Source organism: Centroberyx affinis, unplaced genomic scaffold (genome assembly GCF_046629955.1).
Source record: "Centroberyx affinis isolate AG114_WGS23_722 - 3 ecotype Tasmania unplaced genomic scaffold, CSIRO-AGI_Caff_v1 ptg000722l_1, whole genome shotgun sequence".
Taxonomy (NCBI): domain Eukaryota; kingdom Metazoa; phylum Chordata; class Actinopteri; order Beryciformes; family Berycidae; genus Centroberyx; species Centroberyx affinis.
This window is the reverse complement of record NW_027279339.1, coordinates 34,412-52,825: the sequence shown is the minus strand read 5'-3', so window position 1 is coordinate 52,825 and position 18,414 is coordinate 34,412. Positions and strand designations below refer to the sequence as shown.

At 40.3% G+C, this 18,414-nt stretch overlaps 2 protein-coding genes across 5 annotated transcripts; one reads left to right on the top strand and one right to left on the bottom strand.

Moving 5' to 3' along the window:
• Positions 1 to 1,772: 1,772 nt before the first annotated feature.
• Positions 1,773 to 9,953, bottom strand: nae1 (nedd8 activating enzyme E1 subunit 1). Of its 4 annotated transcripts, none has more exons than XM_071519685.1 (20): positions 9,887 to 9,953; positions 9,307 to 9,414; positions 9,136 to 9,201; positions 8,994 to 9,024; positions 8,732 to 8,803; positions 8,262 to 8,341; positions 7,749 to 7,858; positions 7,340 to 7,449; positions 7,155 to 7,217; positions 6,945 to 7,008; positions 6,760 to 6,851; positions 6,540 to 6,599; positions 6,242 to 6,375; positions 5,861 to 5,936; positions 5,688 to 5,727; positions 4,332 to 4,418; positions 3,825 to 3,917; positions 3,093 to 3,207; positions 2,886 to 2,935; positions 1,773 to 2,765 (listed from the first exon to the last, which is right to left on the bottom strand). In XM_071519685.1, the coding sequence occupies exons 1-20, from the start codon at positions 9,934 to 9,936 to the stop codon at positions 2,656 to 2,658; spliced, it is 1,611 nt and encodes a 536-aa protein (XP_071375786.1). In that variant the 5' UTR covers positions 9,937 to 9,953; the 3' UTR covers positions 1,773 to 2,655. The 4 variants fall into 4 exon arrangements, with proteins under 4 accessions (XP_071375786.1, XP_071375785.1, XP_071375787.1 ...); XM_071519684.1 differs by having other exon boundaries at positions 9,136 to 9,196; positions 9,311 to 9,414; XM_071519686.1 differs by having other exon boundaries at positions 9,136 to 9,196; positions 9,311 to 9,500; positions 9,887 to 9,943.
• Positions 9,954 to 10,970: 1,017 nt separating this feature from the next.
• On the top strand, positions 10,971 to 18,414 carry ca7 (carbonic anhydrase VII). The gene is made up of 7 exons (XM_071519689.1): positions 10,971 to 11,007; positions 11,715 to 11,912; positions 14,119 to 14,237; positions 14,745 to 14,840; positions 15,564 to 15,626; positions 15,742 to 15,897; positions 18,095 to 18,414. Exons 1-7 carry the CDS (start codon positions 10,971 to 10,973, stop codon positions 18,215 to 18,217), a joined length of 792 nt encoding a protein of 263 aa, XP_071375790.1. The 3' UTR covers positions 18,218 to 18,414.

The following is an 18,414-nucleotide window of genomic DNA, read 5'->3' as shown; positions in this document are numbered from 1 at the left end:
AGGGTGTTGTTGTTAAATTATAAGAAACATTTTAAGTCAAAGTCAATATTTAACCCACAGGATGAAGAAGTTTTTAGTTGGTGAAGCCAAAAGTGTTCTCGCCTGGAATGTAAATGATCAAGATTACCTCCTCCTGGTGGGAGAGGAACTTTTTCAATGCCAATGTATCTTAAGGTAAGGCCAAGAAGGCGGCTTTATGCCTAAATGTTGTCAGTAAAAAATATTATGCATAAGGAACTAGAGTGTGCGATGCTTTTTTTCCTTCTTTCATGAGCCATGTAAGGATGTTGACACAGCTGTATATAGATTGGCTGGATACACACACACACACACACAAAATTGGTTAGTGACTGATGTGCTGTGGCCTCATGCCCCCCGAGGAGCAGCTTGAAATCTCATCCTTGGAAAGTCAGAGGGAAGCTACCACAGAGATAGTAGATGTTGCATGTTACATTTCAGGCCAAAAGAAGTGTTTAGGAGTACATCAAGTCAGAGTTGGACTGGCTGGAAGGCAAGTTATAAAATCCTGAATAGCTGCCTGAAAGAGACTAGTTTAGCATCAGACCTTTAAACAAATGACCTGGGAAAGACTTCAGACCTGCACCTGAACACATCAGAGAACATTGCTGCAGGATAGGTGATTACCAAGGCAGATAAGCAGAATCTAAAAACACTGAAACCTGTCGATATGAAAGAACCAGAAAAAGGTCTAGCCTCAAAGAGAGTATGTTACATTCAGCAATGGGAGTAAATGATCAGAAACATCTCTTTACAATATAGTTCTTCTTTGATTTTAAAGGGGACCCTTTTCCCTCAGTGTTATCTTTATTTAAGAGCCTGAGACACAGACAGAATGGGGAGACAGGAAAAAAAAAACCCTGTCAGGATTAAAACCAAGGCCAGCAGGGGTAAATGTGGTTGCGGAGTTGTGTATCTTAATAACTACACCATGTCTGAGCTTATAATGTTATGCATTTCACTAAAGCTCTGTTTTCTTTCAATAGTCGGTGGGGTCCATCTCTAACTTTACATGCAGATAACACTGTGGTTTGGCTTAATAAACCTGGCACTGCAAACACATGATAATCTTAAGAGGCAGTAGATGAAATCTTCATTTAGGAAATGGCCAGAGTACTTCTTGGCAACCTGTTCGATCCCTCTCAGAGAGAGGGAGAGAGTGTGTGTGTGTGCGTGCGAGAGAGAGAGAGAGCGATAGTTGGGGAAAGCTGGGGGGCTGGGAGTCTTACAAGGAAAAATCTGCTGAGGGCAAATTTCCATTCAGCCAAAATCGGAGGAAAAACAGAACAAATGAAAAACATGACAGTGCCCAACAGTTACGTAACAATAGCCCTCTGTAGACACACATTCTCTAACAGGACGACCCTGCCACGGATATTAGATCATGTTTGCAATGGAGTCACTGTAAGTGTCTTCTACATTAAAGGGCATCTTGGATGGGGCCATTGAGAAGCAGCATGACGGTAACTAATCAACATAGCAAGCTTTTCATTAACATCTTATGGTTAATTATATCGACTGCAGTCTGTGTCCTATGGTCAGCATTCAGGAATTGTTCCCTCTGAAACACACTCAGTGCTGCATGTTGAACCATTAATGCTCAACCATGGAAAAGAGTACCCTCTACTGTTGGATATTATAACATCGTAAACTAAACTCCAACAAATCTCAGTATTAACCTACGGTTGCATGTAAATGCTGCCAGTGTTCAGGTCAAATTAGGAATCTTAATTCTGCCTGTCAAGCAGCTCACATGCTAGTCAGCTCACTTTTATTTGGACAAGATAGCTGTGAGGACCCTAGCTTCTGCTGGTCAACAAGTCAACAGGTCACATGGTTGCTTTACTCAAACATAGTATTTGCCAGACTGTATCTGTACAGAGGTGAAGTCATGCAAGCTCAAAAAAGGGCTTTAACTTGGCACACAAGCTAGAGCCAAAGCATTTTTGCACAATGCAACACATATGCAATGAAAATAAAGCAGCAAATTCTGCAATAAAGAATGTGTATGAACTTGTTCTTTGACATAAAAAAAACCCAGCAAAAAACAGACTGGAAAAAATGACTGGAATTTCTTTTTTGCTTCATCCAAAAATCTTCCACCTTGTTGTAGTAACAGCACAATAAGATAGACAGTTGTGACTAATGTATACAAAGTGCTACATTGTAATTTTTCATCCATAAATGGGGAGTTTCACAGATGAAAATACATGAAGGTTTTCCACATTTTTTTAATTCCCTAGTTTCATTTCCAGCTTTTTTTCCTATTTGTCTGTTGAACTGAAAAATTCAAGGAAATCCTCCAAGAACGCTACCCTCATTTCTTCCCCTTCAGTATCTTTTGAAAAGCAGGCAAGGCTTGATGGCTGATAACATTTAGTCTAAAGAGTCCCGAACCTGATCTGCTTCAAAAGAAGGACCTTGAGGTTCAGCGAGGGAGGGTAAGTGCATGTGATTGGAGTAGACAGTAAACCCATTCAAATGCGATAAAAATGCAATGTTACTTCCTTCTTTCAAAAGACTGACGTGCAGTGCACAGTACGGATTGTTCAAAGCAAGTTGGTAACTCTGCCTCTTTCAATCTTGCTCTATTTTCATTGATATTTCTTTAAGCAAGCACATGTTCAGTAGCTGCATTCACAGCTGGAAGGTAGCGGAGGTCTGTGACATCGCGTTGTATATGAAAGTGTTGTTGAAGGGCACAAACTGGTGGCTGATGATCTTGATGGCCTCTTGGGCAGCCGATCCTAAACAAAAATATTGATAAAGAACAAACAGATAAACATTTCTGATTTATTAGCACTATATGGGTGAGACATACGCACATTAGAATCTCAATCAATCTCTGAAGAATGTAAAAACTGTACCTCCCAAAAATGCAGCAACTGTGTGTGGCTCTGCAGCGCCATAACGACAGCTGTAGATTATGAAAAGGGAAAAAAGAAGACAACAATTTCAATACTTCATCTTAACAGGATTAGTTTTTTTGGATGAATGTCACAAATAAAGTCCATTATCTGGCACAGCCTGCGCAAATCACTCAATCAGTAAATCCAGCAGTGATCAGAACTTACAACTCGTGGATGTAATCGTCTTTGATGTTGACGTTGAGGCTGTACTCCTGTAGCAGACTGTTCACACAGAGCTTCAGCTTGCTGATGTCCTCCTCCACCTGGTAATTATAAACTCCTGGGAAGAAAGGACATGCGCAGGAGATGAAAAAAAATGTAATGTAATGACGGCAATAGGAATAAACTACCCAAATCTATGAGTGAAATTTCAAACCGGACTATGACTATGTTTACATGGACAGTAATAATCCGATATTGATTAAGAAATTGCCATGTAAACAGCATTTTCTGATCATCTTAACCTGAATAAAGTCATAGTGAGAGTAAGCATAACTGCATTAAGACATAGTATTCCGATTTTAGTTGCATTATTGAAGGGCATTTTAGACATGTATACAACTTAATTGAACTGACTATCAGAGCATTCGCGGCTTTTTGCGTCGTAAGCGACAATCCAACTGCTTGATGACGCACGCTCTACCTTCCAGCGGTTGCAAACTTGTTTACAGAGGAAAAAGATGACTGACACCAGAAGAACTCCCAACATTTTTAGGGTGAAGCTGAAACTGTCACCATACTCAGGATTCTATTTGCAAGTCTATTTGTGCCTTCAATGAAGACTTAAACTGTCTGTGTGCTCCAGTGACTTCTCCTTTGTGCTATTAATCAGACTTAGCTCCGTAGCATGTAAATGGGAATATGAATGGAATGGACTAACATAAGCCTTGGTCTTACCTGGGTAGCGGGAGTGCTGCTGGTAGAAGCGATCAACAGAGCGCAGCATGAGGTAGAGGACCATCTCGCTATCTGGACTGTCCATACACGAGGCTGAGGAGACAAACAAAAGGGCATCTCACTACTCTGTAAAAAATATCATTAATACTTCTATGCTTCAGTCTTAAACTTCAATAGGAAGAATGCACACCCAGCGAGGTGCAGACATGAGGCTTTTGTAAAAACTCCATTATGAAGAGAAATCAAGTGGCACACTCGTCTGATGATTAGTGATTTGTCAATGACGAATATGACGAATCACAAATCACCCTAACGAAGGCCATGTAGCTGAAAACGCTTGGTGGAATCAGTAAAGCACAAAAAAGCGAAGAGTGTGCCACTTGATTTTTCTTCATATGCTTCAAGCTTGCCAAAAGTGAAGTGGAAGTGAGTTTAAGAACAGATGAGAAGGAAAAAAGGCAGGCAGGAGGAGGGTTTAACGATAAAGGAATTTCATCGCCAACTTACTGATTTCATCTTTATTTACTGAATCCACACCATATTCCTCAGCCAGAGACCTGCAGCGCACCACCCTCAGGAAGGACGCATTCTTACCTAGACACAAACAGACACAGGTAATCCTACTGCATCTTCATTCTAGCTACAAGTAATACAGATTATGCTATTCACACCAGCAAAGCTTGTTGCTTCCTTGCAGACTGAGCTCACTAGAGTTCAGAAAGAGCATACAGTGACAGCATTACATATAGGTTTGTAAATGATTAATTGGTGATCGATTAATTGCCGTTAACAATTTGATCGAACAAGCTTATTAATTAAACGATCAAATGGAACAATATGTGGTATCGTCTTAAACTGCATCAGCAGAGATTTTAGTGAAGTAATTATTTTATATTCAACACAAGGGGGAGCAAAGTAACTATGATGAAGCAGGCCAAGCTTACACCGGTCTATAGCCTGGCTTACACAGAACAAGACAGAAAGGCTACAGATTTCGCAAAATAAAGCGGGCGAAACGCAGTCTAGTGTGGGACCATTTCACTTTAAAAGATAACAATGTTCACTGCAAGCATTGCGATACAGTGTTGATGATGATATAGCCTACCATCTAAAAAGCCTACATCCAATTCTGTAAAAGCCTGCAGGAGGATCACAATCTCAACCGAGCATCACATTTTGCTGTTTTTTAAAAAAAGTTATTGATTAATTGTTCATTATTTCTGAGGACGACTGATCAAGGGAAATTGACAAACCTTTACAGTAGCAGTAATCAGAGAAATGTAAAACTTTATGTCAAAAAGGAAAACACTACTGTGCTATAGCAACACCTGACTGACCTAGTGCTTTCAATTAGTGCTAAATGAGTAACAACATTTAACTGGTATTCGATTCACAAATATGCTACAAATGCGCGTGTTCATGTATGTCTGAAAGTTTGTCATTGTGTATGTTTACATGCACATAATCAACAGCATCAACTACTGATCAGATGATGATCAGATCACAGCGAGAGTTTGATTAAAGTGTTAACATGGTAGACCAATTTCCCCCAACATGGGTTTACATGATTTATTTAAGAATCTACTCTGACAAGAATCCTAACTGTGACCATCTCAAGATCAAAGAAAAAATGACCAAAGAATTGTCAGATTGTGTTGTTGTGACCCACTTTTTCATATTATCAGAAAAAAAAATGTGGTTCAGGCTGTGAATAGAGAGGGTTTACATACTGTGTGCCATAGATGGAGTGTTGCCTTAATGAAGCAGAGAACAGATTTGTGTGCATGTAAACATACCCACTGAATGTATGTGCACATGCAAATGTGAGGGACAAGGTTGTTTATGAATGCACAGGTTGCTTACAGAACAGTCTGATGTCCTTTTCAGAGATGCTTTCTGGTGGCTGGTGGAAAAGAGAAGTAAAGGCAAGTCATTTTAACAAGTAATCCAGTTTCAGTCAAATGCATTTCAAGTAACACAGCTTTTAACTGATGCATAGTGATACACTAACTGAGTATACAGGTCAGACAACATACCTTTCCAACAGACTGCAAGAGACATTCTACATGCTTGGACACAGCAGCAGCATCCTGCATGGCCTTTTCCCTGTAGCTGTAATGAAACACATGCTTTAATGGCAGCACAGCCACAAACATGATTATATGAGGCACAGATCATGCACTGTAAGGAACATCTGCCTCGGGACAGCAAACACAGCCATTCACTACTCAATCCTATGGTTAAGAAATATACTTTGACCCAATTTCAGTATGATCATTTCTAACATGTTATGATACAATTTCTCCTCTCTCCAATGTGCCCGTCCGAGCCTAATTCAACTAAGCCCTCAGCTGCTCGCCTTCTACAAACTTACTTATCTTCAAAATAAGGTTAGTAACCACATCTTCTACACTTACACATTTTGAAGGTTGATAAACTTCTGAGAGTCTGCGATCATATCTGGTATGCTTCCTCGCACAGGTAGGCTGCCATTGCCTTCGTTCTGAATGAACTCCTTGACACCTCGCAGCATCACCCAGAAGGACGGGGTCTGGTGAACACAAACAAACACACATAAACAGAATAATTCCACATTTACAACAAGCAGTCTTGGTTCATTTACAATAAGCACTCTTGGTTCATATCTGTTATGGAAACGTAGTATTAGGAGAAACATCAAAGCAGTTTTGATACCACAAATGGACATAAACTTACCTGTGACGTGATGTTGTCACACTGCTCGCTATTGAAGAAGTCTTCCACAGCAGTAGGAACCTACAGAAATAAGAGTTTGAGTCTGACTTGACTCTATTTGATATATAACTGTGGCACTTTTGAAAACAGATTAGTGAAGGGTTGAAAAGGTGAGGTATGATGTATGGGACATAAGATAACTCAAAAAAGATACAAAAATACAGTGTATGATATCTGGCACCTTGGTTGGGTTTAAAACAGTGTTGACATTCTTAATAGCCTCCTCAAAGTTTTCCTCATCCTCAGGAACACCATTCTCATTCTTCAAGATCCCTGAAGGAAAGACAACAGATCAAAGATGTATTCTAGCCACATAGTCGGGTGATTGTACTTATGGGCAAATAAAAACTAGAGGGCTACAGATACCTTGCCGAATAAGCTGTCTGAAGGCCTCTTTCTCCTTGTAATTTTTTGGTGGCTGACAGTTGTGCTACAAAGGCAAAAGTAAAATGACATTTCATTGTAACCTAAAGCCAACTAAAGCAAAATCGTTGCACTCAAGATGAAATATCAGTGGTGCAGTAATTGCCAGACATTGATCTTGGCATCGCTGAACCCACAAACATTTTACTGTACCTCACTGTGCCACTTCTCCAAGTATTTGGCAACGATGATTATCCACGGTGTGTGGCTGTGATCCTACAGAGCCCATGAAGGATGGAAAGGAACAATATCAGTTGTGTAAGCCAGAGGTGGGTTACGTTGAAGTTGAGACACACAAATGTACATACACAAATGTGCACACAACAAAATACACACACCTTCTTATCCATGCTGTCCAGATCGTAGGACTGGATGTGGTTCTTCAGCTCTGAAAAGGGCTGGTCTAACCTCAGGTCTTCCAAGGCATTGTCTGGGTGAGATTCGATCACTGAAGGAGAAGATGGTAAAATATATATACATAAATCACCATGTACCAAAATGTCTGCATACAGGTGGATAATGGATCTATGGTCTTATAATGTAAATATCTATTCTATACATATTTTGGGTAATTCAGGAAATGGTATTTATCACAGTACTACATATGCAATTTAATGGATTTACACTACATTGTGACTTGACAGTTCTACTTCATATGCATTTTTATAGCACTAATTAAATGTCTTGGTGTACATTTTCACCATAAGAAATCGAGTGGTGTGAAATGTAAATGTTGGTGCGACTAACCTGTATGCTCTTTCACCACTAGCCTCATGTAGCCGATGAGGCCATAGGTTTTACAAACTAGGAAAGGTACGGATGCACTCCACAGCACAGAGCCTAATCTCAAGCAAGTGCTGTTGAATTTAAAAGACAAATTGATTGAATTGAAAATAAAAATAAAAAGAGACATTCATTTCCTAAATAAAGCTTATTGTAAATACAAACAGTTTCTCCAGGTGTGTATGTTGCAAAAGCACAAAGAAGTTACTTCATAGTATTTATTTACTAACTATGCCCAGCCAGAATGTAAAAGGTTCCCTCAGTGGACGGTTACACAAACGTTTTGATATATCTTTTAATATTGAAACGCTTGTCTAATATTTCTCATTTTGGCAAACTGGCTGGACAGTGTTAAATTAATACCACAAATGAAATTTCCTGCCTCTTTTTGCTTCTCTGCAAGTTCCTATATCATTTCCCATAATGTCTCTTATTAAAATAGAATGTGAGAGTCAAGAATTACTATAGGTTCCCTACCTTTCTGGCAAGTGGACACCAATGACCAGGGTGAACCTGTGGAAAAACTCTGGGTCGTTGTCCAGGAGCTTGTCTGGACTCTACAGGAGTAACATAACAAAGGAGGGATCTTTGTGAGTATCAGAATGATGAAAACAGCCTGACCAATACATTCAAGTATGTACCATTGCCAAAGTTGGTGTTTTGACCATTATTGCTTTTACAATCACTATAAAACTCATTTTTATAGAGATGATTTTACGTAATGACATTTTAATTGCAATTGGCCTCCCTTTTATGACTCTGCCTTGTTTCTCTATTTCTTGTTTTATTGATTTTGCTTTTGATTTCATGTTATTTTATCTTTTGTAAAGTGCTTTGTAACAGTTCTGAAAATTGCTACATAAATAAATTTCATTATTATTATTATTCAATAATGAAAGTGTGAGGACATCCATGGTATCATGCCGTATAAGGTAGACAAAACCAACCTCCTCGACAAAGTTTCCAGACACATCACTGTTAAGTTCTTGTAGCAGCTCAGTAGCAGCCTGTGCTCTGTTCTGTAACATAAAAACTACAGTCAGTACTTTTAAAAATAACATGCAAATACATATCTTTTTTTTTTTTTTACAAATAAGTATATTACAAATAATTTTATGAACTAAGGAGAGGGAGAGATGTATGGAGCAGGGAGAGAAAAAGAGCAAGAGTTTAATAAAACAGAAGTTTATTTATTTCAGTAGAACATACCTTTCCGATGCTGTTGTTGCTGAGAAAAAAGCTGCAAGAGAGACCAACATGTCAACCACGACAAGACAACAGAAGGAGGAGACACATACTATACTAAATTGAGATCAACTTTCAAAAAGGTTGACTGAAACTACTGTCTTACTTGTTTCCAACATCTTCCCCAGAAACTGTGTGTCCATCAACGATGGTGAAAGCTCCAATACCTGAGAAAGAGATCAATTCATTCCATCAGAAAGACGGCTTCTTCATTGGGAATATACAACACTTGAAATATGAAATGTTGGGATTATCAGCAGCACAGAAACGTATGGTTTTACCTGGAAGCACTAGGTTCTTCAGTATCTCTGTTCCAGATGCTGTGGCGTTGATAAGACAAACATGTGCATTCTCCAGGGCTTCTTGGCCATGGTCACCCCACAGTCTGAAAGCACAGAACATACATGCATTGCCATCTAGTGATACAACTGAACACTTACCCTCATCAACTGTCAACAGAGACGACGCCACCTTGCAAGAATGAAACAACGTTAGCTACTGGCATGCTAGCTGCTACACCACTTGCCCCTGCCCTGTACCCCACTTTGACATGATCAAACCCAGAAAATATAAACAATTTAGGAAAATACCTATCGTTACACCTCCTGGCAAGTGCTTGCTAACAAGCAGCAAACAGGAAAGCACAACAGCCCGTCACACAACGGTTAGCCTTACCCTGTTATTAGTTACATGATGTTGTAATATAAATAGCTAGTCAGCTAACGCTAGCAAGCTCAACTAACGTTAGCTATCATAGCACAGCCATTTTTGCTGTAGAGGTTTCTGAGCGGAATGGCGTATTATTGCTATGCAAACTATGGGCCTCTACGCAAAATTTACCACAACTTTGACTTTACCTCAGCTGTCTGTCGTATTTCTGCTCTTTGGAGGCTTTGGTGGCTGCCATGGTAGCTTTCCACTGAAGCCTACAGGTGCATGTTAGTATTTCAGAACGCCGGATTCGACTCAAAGATGTCAGCGCTAAAATTCAGATCCGTATTTTCGACACGGATTCTGACCGCTAGGGAGAGTAGTTGGCTTTGGGTCAGATGATGAGACCGTTCACTGAGGTGACATACTTTAAAAAAAAACCCCCCAAAAAACCCAATGTAAAATTGCTCAGGCAAGTGTGCCAGTGTGTGTTTTCCATAAATTCAAATATAACATAAAGTCAAGCTTTTTATATTTAGATGTTATAGGATAATTCCTTTTTGCATGTAGAAATTACATGGTTCACCTCAATCTGATTGTAGGCTATCTGAGTTTTGCTCTCTGCTAATCACACACATAAGCCAAAAATTACCACTGCTGTTGCTAAATGAATGGGAGTCATGGGGAAGCCACTGTTTGTTTAGTTGTTTATAGGGCTATATACACATTTGTTTGTTTGTATATAGCCTGTATGTATTGTTTGCTTTTTGCAGAATAGATTCATGGATGAATTAAAGAAACATGATGATAGATGATATAAGGTTATTTGACCAGGGTTATCCAGCATGTAAATTGCTCTTATAAATCCCATTCATTTAACATTACAGAATGACTAGATATTGAAGATTTTGTGTGACTACCAGAGAATGAAACACTTTCATCTTTCACTTTCATAGAACAGAATAGAATAGAATAGAATATCCACAATTTTAACATACCGCGAGGTTTAATATGAGTGCAGATCTGCACTCAGATTAAATGTGCGTGCATGTGTGTGTGTGTGTGTGTGTGTGTGTGTGTGTGTGTGCGTGCGTTCGTGCGTGCGTGGAGGAGGAGGGGATGGGGGTGAAAGGGGCGTGTCAAGAAAGGATAATTGCCCTTCCCACTTCCCCACTACAAAACTTCATCAATATCACTGCACCGGCCAATGTCTGAGTCCGTCCAACACGTGTGCACCAGGGTGCAGAAGTTAGACGCCGGCAAGTAGATTTGAATCAAATCAGAGGGACAATGACAGGAAATCACTGGGGATATGGAGAGCAGAACGGTAAGATCCTCCAGCATCCAAACTCACCAGGGAGAGCATCTTTCTCTCAAGGGTTTATTGCGTCTAAAAAAAAGAAAAGAAAAAAAAGAAAGTGAGGTCTGGCGCTAATAAGGCAGTGTAACTCAGTGTTTTATTCTATGGTAAAGACTGTTTACTGTCCTTGTTGCTGGAGCATTGCGTGATATATCCAGACGAGTAGATGTTAAGATAGCTGTTAATGCGAGATTAGCCCCATTAACTTAAAAGGGATGAGTGCTTGTCACCGTAACAGCCCGCTGCACTTGTCTTGGGTATTAAGTATTGTTTGGTTCATGGTTGGACTCACTGCAAGACAAATAATCTCATCACATTGCATCAGCATCATGAGCAGTGCACTGATCAATATGGTTTGAGACGTTGTTTTATTTCCTTTTTGGTTTATTTCTGAATTTCAGTGATTCTTAGGTCACTGGGGTCAAATTTTGTGCTACTGGTCAAATCCATGCCAATGTTATGATTTTTTTTTTAAGTCGAAAAAGCTTTTGATTTCACACTTTTGCTCAATTTTCTGAGAGAAATCAAAAGCCAAAGCTATAGGCTATCACTATCCTAGTTTTGAATGCATTTTATGTATGTATTTTTCAGGACAAGTGACCCCATGTCCTAATATCATTGCTCTATACATTTGATCAATGCTCCACTACAATGGTTGCTTGTCTTCCCATAAGGTCCACCTGTATGGCACAAAAACTTCCCCATCGCCCAGGGGAGCCGCCAGTCTCCCATTGACATCGTCCCTCATCAGGCTTCATATGATTCCAGTCTGCCACCAATCCTCCTGTGCTACGACCAGTGCACCTCCATTAACATCGCCAACAATGGACACTCTGTAGTGGTGGACTTTGACGACTCGGATGATAGATCAGGTGAGAAGTAGTTGTTATAGTTTTTGTTAACTTGACTTGTGACTTGAGCTGGGGTGACTTGGTCCTTCGTTCATATGCTCAATTTCTAGAATTAGGCTATAACTTGCATCATTCAGGTTCAAGCTGATATTAGGTTTTTATTTTTATTTTTATTTTTATTTTTTTTCCAAATAAAAAATCACCCCCAGGGACCCTAAATCAGCCAACCTGTCAGTTCAAATATGTAATGGTTTTGGATCTGTGTAGACAATCTACATTCAGGTTTGGGCCTAGATGGGGTGGAATTGGAAAAAACAGAAACATTAGCAGGTCTTGACAGAGTTCACAGTTCAGCGATATTGGCTTGGCTATGTGCTGTCAGCCTGGATGCAGTGGATGACAAATCGGTGCTAAAAGTTTAATTTCAGTGAATAATATGCTTGAAAGGTGGGATTCGCTTGAGTTTTAGACAGTGCAAACTGCGTGAGTAACAGACCTTAATCAAAGGTTACAAATAAACCCCTGATTATGCTGGAGGAAAGTGCAGCCAACAGTTAACTGCATGAGTATCTGTCTGCTGGGCTAGAGATATAATAACATGAGGTGATCTGCATGGTTATTATGACCCTATTTGCTTTTATCGCTGGGTGGATCCATGTTAACCACCCCGTCATTACCATGAATGATAAGCTCAGAAATGCGAGGCTGTTTTGGCTAAGGCACTAGGCACTGAAAATAATCCATCAAAGAGAAGATCCACGCTGAACCTACTCTCTGATGCAATTCACCATTGTAGTTCGTTTGAGAGGTTCCCATCTCCTAGACCTGCATACCCAGTTGTCAACTTTCCTTTGTGTGTCTGGGTTTGGGTATACACACACATAAATCACACGTCAGCTTGGTCCAGTTTAGGAGGTGGGTTAAAATAACTTCGAGAAGAGTTCATACTTTGCTATTTTTGAGGGTTGATTTTGTTTTTTTCTTGCAGCCAGCCAGAAAGACACATACAGACTGTACAAGCAATCCAAATTGATAAAAAAGTGCATGCCGTATCAATGACTTGGCTTGGAATATGAACAACAAACAAGAAAGGAGTCAAGGACCAGCCATAATTGTTAATCATTACGATGCTTTGTTCAAGCAGTCATCAATGTCCGTATAACCAAAGTCATCACAATTTACAACACTATTATCACCATTAACTAGCTTATTCAGGTGGAAAAGGACCATCAGAAGAGTTATCGTGATTGGTTATCTACTCTTCATTTAATTAATAATAAGCAGCCTAGAATGTTTTGATTTAAGGATTTCTCGAACCTGTCTCTACCACATTTTTTGAGTTAACAGATTGTTATCACATCATTCCTCTGGACTTGTAAAATAGACAAAGTGTTCTGCTCTTTGACCATTCCTACCTACTTCATACCTATCTAACCTGGCCTGGCCTGGACTGGTGTGGCCTGTCTGTCAGGAGGCCTACAGCTGCATGACAATGAACCCCAATCAGATTAGACTAACAGACAAATCCACAGGCCACAGACTCAGAAAACACTCTCCACTGCCCTGACAGTGAGTTGCATTACATTATGGCATACACAATTAAGTGGCATAAAAGTTCCCATTAACCATTAGGGATGCAAGAGTGAATAATTAATATGCTAAGTGAAGACTTCTAATGAAATTACTTTCATTATTGGTCTAAAATGCACTCCATAACGGCATGCCCTTTAGTCCATTACCGTAAACCATGTGGGCCAATAAAAGTGAACTCAGCTGAACCCTGGACACTAAACTCAATTAATATTAATTTATATTAATATTTACATGAATATTGGTGTATTTGGAATAGTCTTGGCTATTTGTGTCCCAAACTAAAGCTTATGCCAGGGTAATGATAGATTGGTTGCCTGTCTGTTAGTGCTTATGTCTCAGCTTTGAGAGAGGGATTTGATAAACTCAGCTGGGTGTTGCCAGGTTGACTCATCGTGTGTGTGTGTGTGTGTGTGTGTGTGTGTGTGTGTGTGTGTGTGTGTGTGTGTGTGTGTGTGTGTGTGTGTGTGTGTGTGTGTGTGTGTGTGTGTGTGTGTGTGTGTGTGTGTGTGTGTGTGTGTGTGTGTGTGTGTGTGTGTGTGTGTGTGTGTGTGTGTGTGTGTGTGTGTGTGTGTGTGTGTGTGTGTGTGTGTGTGCCTGCCTTTTTTTAACATCTACTCTCATTCATCTTCTCCAGTGATTAGGGGAGGCCCTCTTACCAACGCCTACAGACTGAGACAGTTCCACTTCCACTGGGGTGAAAAGGGCTGCCATGGCTCTGAGCACACTGTTGCAGGGAAGAGCTACGCATCTGAGGTCAGTGTCTGTGGTTTGAATCACTGTGTGTCAGTGTCTGAAAAAACAACACATTTGTTTTTAGGTGCTTGGCTAAGGCGTTACATGAATAAAATGAAAGTCCTGAAAATTATGATACCATTTCCAGCTTTTAGTGTGACTAATGTGTGTGGGCTATTTTCTCTTATGTCAGTGTCTGAAAAATAAATCTTCCCTTCATATTCAAGAGGCACTGAGAAATTCCCATAGGCATTTGAGCAAAATTTGTGTAGGTTATCGCAATAATTCTTCAATGTGCAACAGTCAGCGCACTATATGCCTGGGAACATGATATGTAGATATAGATATGGAAAACAAGGGCGCAAGATTATCTCATCAGTAGCACAGAGATGACTTGTTAATTTTAGAATGTGAACTGACGGTAGCACAATGTAGCATGCATGTGTTGGGTTAATTTGTAACTGTTGAGCCCGCTTTTATCCCTTTCGATTTCTTTCTGTCCCCCCATCTCTTGTTCGCCCACTCCAGCTTCATCTGGTACACTGGAACGCTGCCAAGTACAAGACGTTTGGGGAGGCAGCGACGGCCCCCGATGGCCTCGCTGTCCTCGGCATCTTTTTAGAGGTAAGAGGTTTATTTGTATGCCGTCCCACTTGCTACCCCTGTGCCCTTTTCCTGGTCAGTGTGTGTTAGTTTTACTTTTTTTTTTTTACTGCAGTTGTTTTTAGATCTACATGAAGTAATGGGAACTCAAGCAGAGGCAAGAGCAAAATTTTTGTGAAAGTTTGTGAAACTTCCAGACTATCCATTAATGGATTATTATGATGCTGGAGACATTGGCTTATCTAAGCAATAGAAAACCTTCCAAAACAGATGATGTAGGTTGGTTGGTCTATTTTGTAGTCCAAAAATGCTAACACTCTTATTTTTTGCAACATCAATATAGCTTTCATGTTTATAGTCATTTCTGCATTTTGGGATTATTCTATTGGGATGTGATCAGATCCATGAGGAAAAAAACATGGTACTGGTTGTTTATTGTGGAAAATCTGAACTAACCCTTTAAAGTGTTGTAATGGTTAATAGAAATTGCCTTTTGGAAAAGAGACATGAAAACAGCTTCTCTAGTGTGAATATTCAGATATTCATGTGATGTTTCCCATGCCAGTGTTGTGGTGTCAGCTGTGACCTGTGCTTTCTTAGCTTTGTGTTGCCAACTTCAACAGGAGTGAACTGATTTCTGCTTACTTTATATGCAAAACCAAGAAAACGTAAAATGTCTCTCAAACTGGATTCCCTCCAAAGATCTCAAATCAATTTAAAAAACCACCGGTGTTTTATTGTTAGGCAGGCGATGACCACAGATGGCTCCACAAGATAACAGACGCTCTGTACATGGTGAAGTTTAAGGTGAGTGATGTGTTGTGACAGGATTTTATTACCATGCATTGTTTATCTGGTTTATGGTCTGCTCTCAGCCTTATTGCAGTAATATAAAGCTGTTGTCTTTGTGTTTCCATTATAGGGCAGTGTCGTAGATTTCAAAGGTTTCAACCCCAAGTGCCTCCTACCCAGCAGCCTCCACTTCTGGACTTATCCTGGATCACTGACCACACCCCCTCTCCATGAGAGCGTCATCTGGATCGTCCTGAAGGAGCCAATCAATGTGTCTGAAAAACAGGTGAAAGCTGGAAACATGCTCCTTTGACTGCAAAAGATCTAGGCATTGAGCATACAAGAAAATAGATGGTTAAATACTATTTGAAACCTACAGCATGTCTTGAGCCATTGCAGAAATTTGTCATTCATAATTTCTCACTCCCATGAAAGCTCTGGAAAATAGAAATTAATATAAAAGATAGCTACCTTGTTCTGTGTGAGAGATAAGAGCAGATAAAGGTAAGTGCAGTAGGGGGAGTATGCTGCTGTACAGTATTATGACAGGACCAAAGGCTAATGCCATCGTAATCTAATCACCATTTGGAATGCATAGTGTACATGCCATTGGAAATATGAAGCTGACGGGTAAGACAGACATTTGTTGTCAGATGTAAATAACGTATCTTAGGCATCCATCTATATTTTTCTTCCTTGTTTTTGATTGTTGAGAGAGGGGAAGATCTGGTCTCTTTTGTGATCAGTTGCTCCCCGACTTTTGGAATGGTGAACCAGATCTGCGAGTGTGCAAACAACTGACAGTATTCCCCTGGTTTCATAACATTCATAACACGTGTTGAACTCAACAGTATGACTGATTGCTTTCAAATATTCCAAATCAAACCAAATGTTCTGCATCATAGCCCATCATTTTTCACATTTCAAGTTTGATCTGTTTTTAAAGTCAAAGTGTACAGTTTTCAAATGTAGAGCAGTGTGAAATTACTTTTTTTTTTTTTTTCCGCATTCATTTGCAGCAGCAGGTCTATCTGCTCCACATCTGCATCCTCTAAGTGAATGCTGATACACTCCTGTGTAGGCTGCATGAACAGTCACGCAATTTGTGTGGCTGCATCAATCACCTCCTTCATGAATAATATCTTAATGCACAACACGTGTTTGCAATTGAGATGTGATGCAATTGAGTGGTAATGGAGAAAGTCAGGGAAAATAATAGCCACCATTTTAGTGAAGGGCAGTTGTATCACCTTCAAGTGAATGTAAGGGGGAAATTATCGTTGTTGCATCTGACTCTACTCATGTTAATGAACACCATTTTAATGAAAACACAAAGCTGGACAACATGCCATTGGTTGACTCTGCAATGCCCCCATAACCCTGGACATAATGAGGCAACATTGGATTGGAAATTTAAGGCAGGACAATGTTAAACCAGTTGTCATCTTGTTAACAACTTGATTGTCCCCCATAATGAAATTATGGGAAGTGTTTGTCTGTCTGTCCTTGTCCTTTGTCTGGTACGGCTGATAGGATTTTTAGGAAACTTTGTGGAATGATGCATCTCAACACTGCTTTCTGGCATTTCCAAAATGACACTGAGTGGCCCAAAGGTGGCACTACAATTACAGGCCAAAACAAGGTGACATATTTGTTATTGATTGGCCCAGAGGGAGATAGCATCATTCGTGGGTGACGCCATGTTCAGGGTTTCCTTGGTTTTATTATCCAACCCTTACATACAGTATATAGACAATGTTTTAGACTTATCATTGAGTATAAAAGAAAAGAAAAGCTTAAGTCAGATACTCCCAGTTTGTTGACAAGGTAAGCTGACCAACTGACTGGATGAAGCAGCAGACGCCTGTCAGGACCGCCGTGAGCCGGCCCTGTTCAGACTGCTGCCAGCCTCTTGATCCCATTCTCACTTGCTCTTCCTTTGTCACTCTTTTCCATTCTCATTCCCCATCTTTAACTCCATGACTGTCGATGGAGAGTGGGGCCTTTTTAATCACTGAGTCGGCTTGGGTGCAGTCATGAGCTTTCTGTCTGCATACCCATGCCTCTAGCAGTGCTGCGGGTGGGGCGTAAGCTAGGCGACTGGCCCCACAACCTAGGACTCCAGGCCTCAAGCCTTTGATCCCCTCCAGCTGATTATCCTGACTGATGGATGACTGGATGGGTAGAAGTGTTTTGCAGGGGTTTAATTGAAAAATGCTTGCATGGAGACCCAGCAGGGAAAAGCCCTTATGTAACAGGGTATTATTTTGTTTTTCCTTTCCCCACATAACAGTAGACCTAGAGCAACAATGAAATACTAGGATTGTGTGGTGGTACATTTGGGTACTTTTGTTATGTTTTTTAGTGGCATGAGTTGGTGGGGTTAGAGTGTTATGGCACCTATCTTACAAAAGAAATTGGTTTGAATTTCTTTCGAAGATAGAAGGGGAAAACTGAATCTCTCTGCCTCTCTCCCAATGCAGATGGGCAAGTTCAGAATGCTTCTGTTAACCGGAGAGGAAGAGGATCAGAGGATGCGGATGGAGAACAACTTCAGGCCACCTCAGCCTCTGAAAGGCAGGAAAGTGCGGGCCTCCTTCAACTAACACGACTGCAAGAGATCTGAACCTACAGCTTCACGTGACACAAAGGGTCTGTTAGACACCAGAGTGAATGTATTGAATTTGGATTTATCCCACCTCCATGGTAGCCTATCCGGGGAATTTCCTGCTGATTCTGTAAGCAGAAGAAAAGAAAGTATAAGGTGTAATTCTCATCACTGCCAAAACATTGAGATGCATGT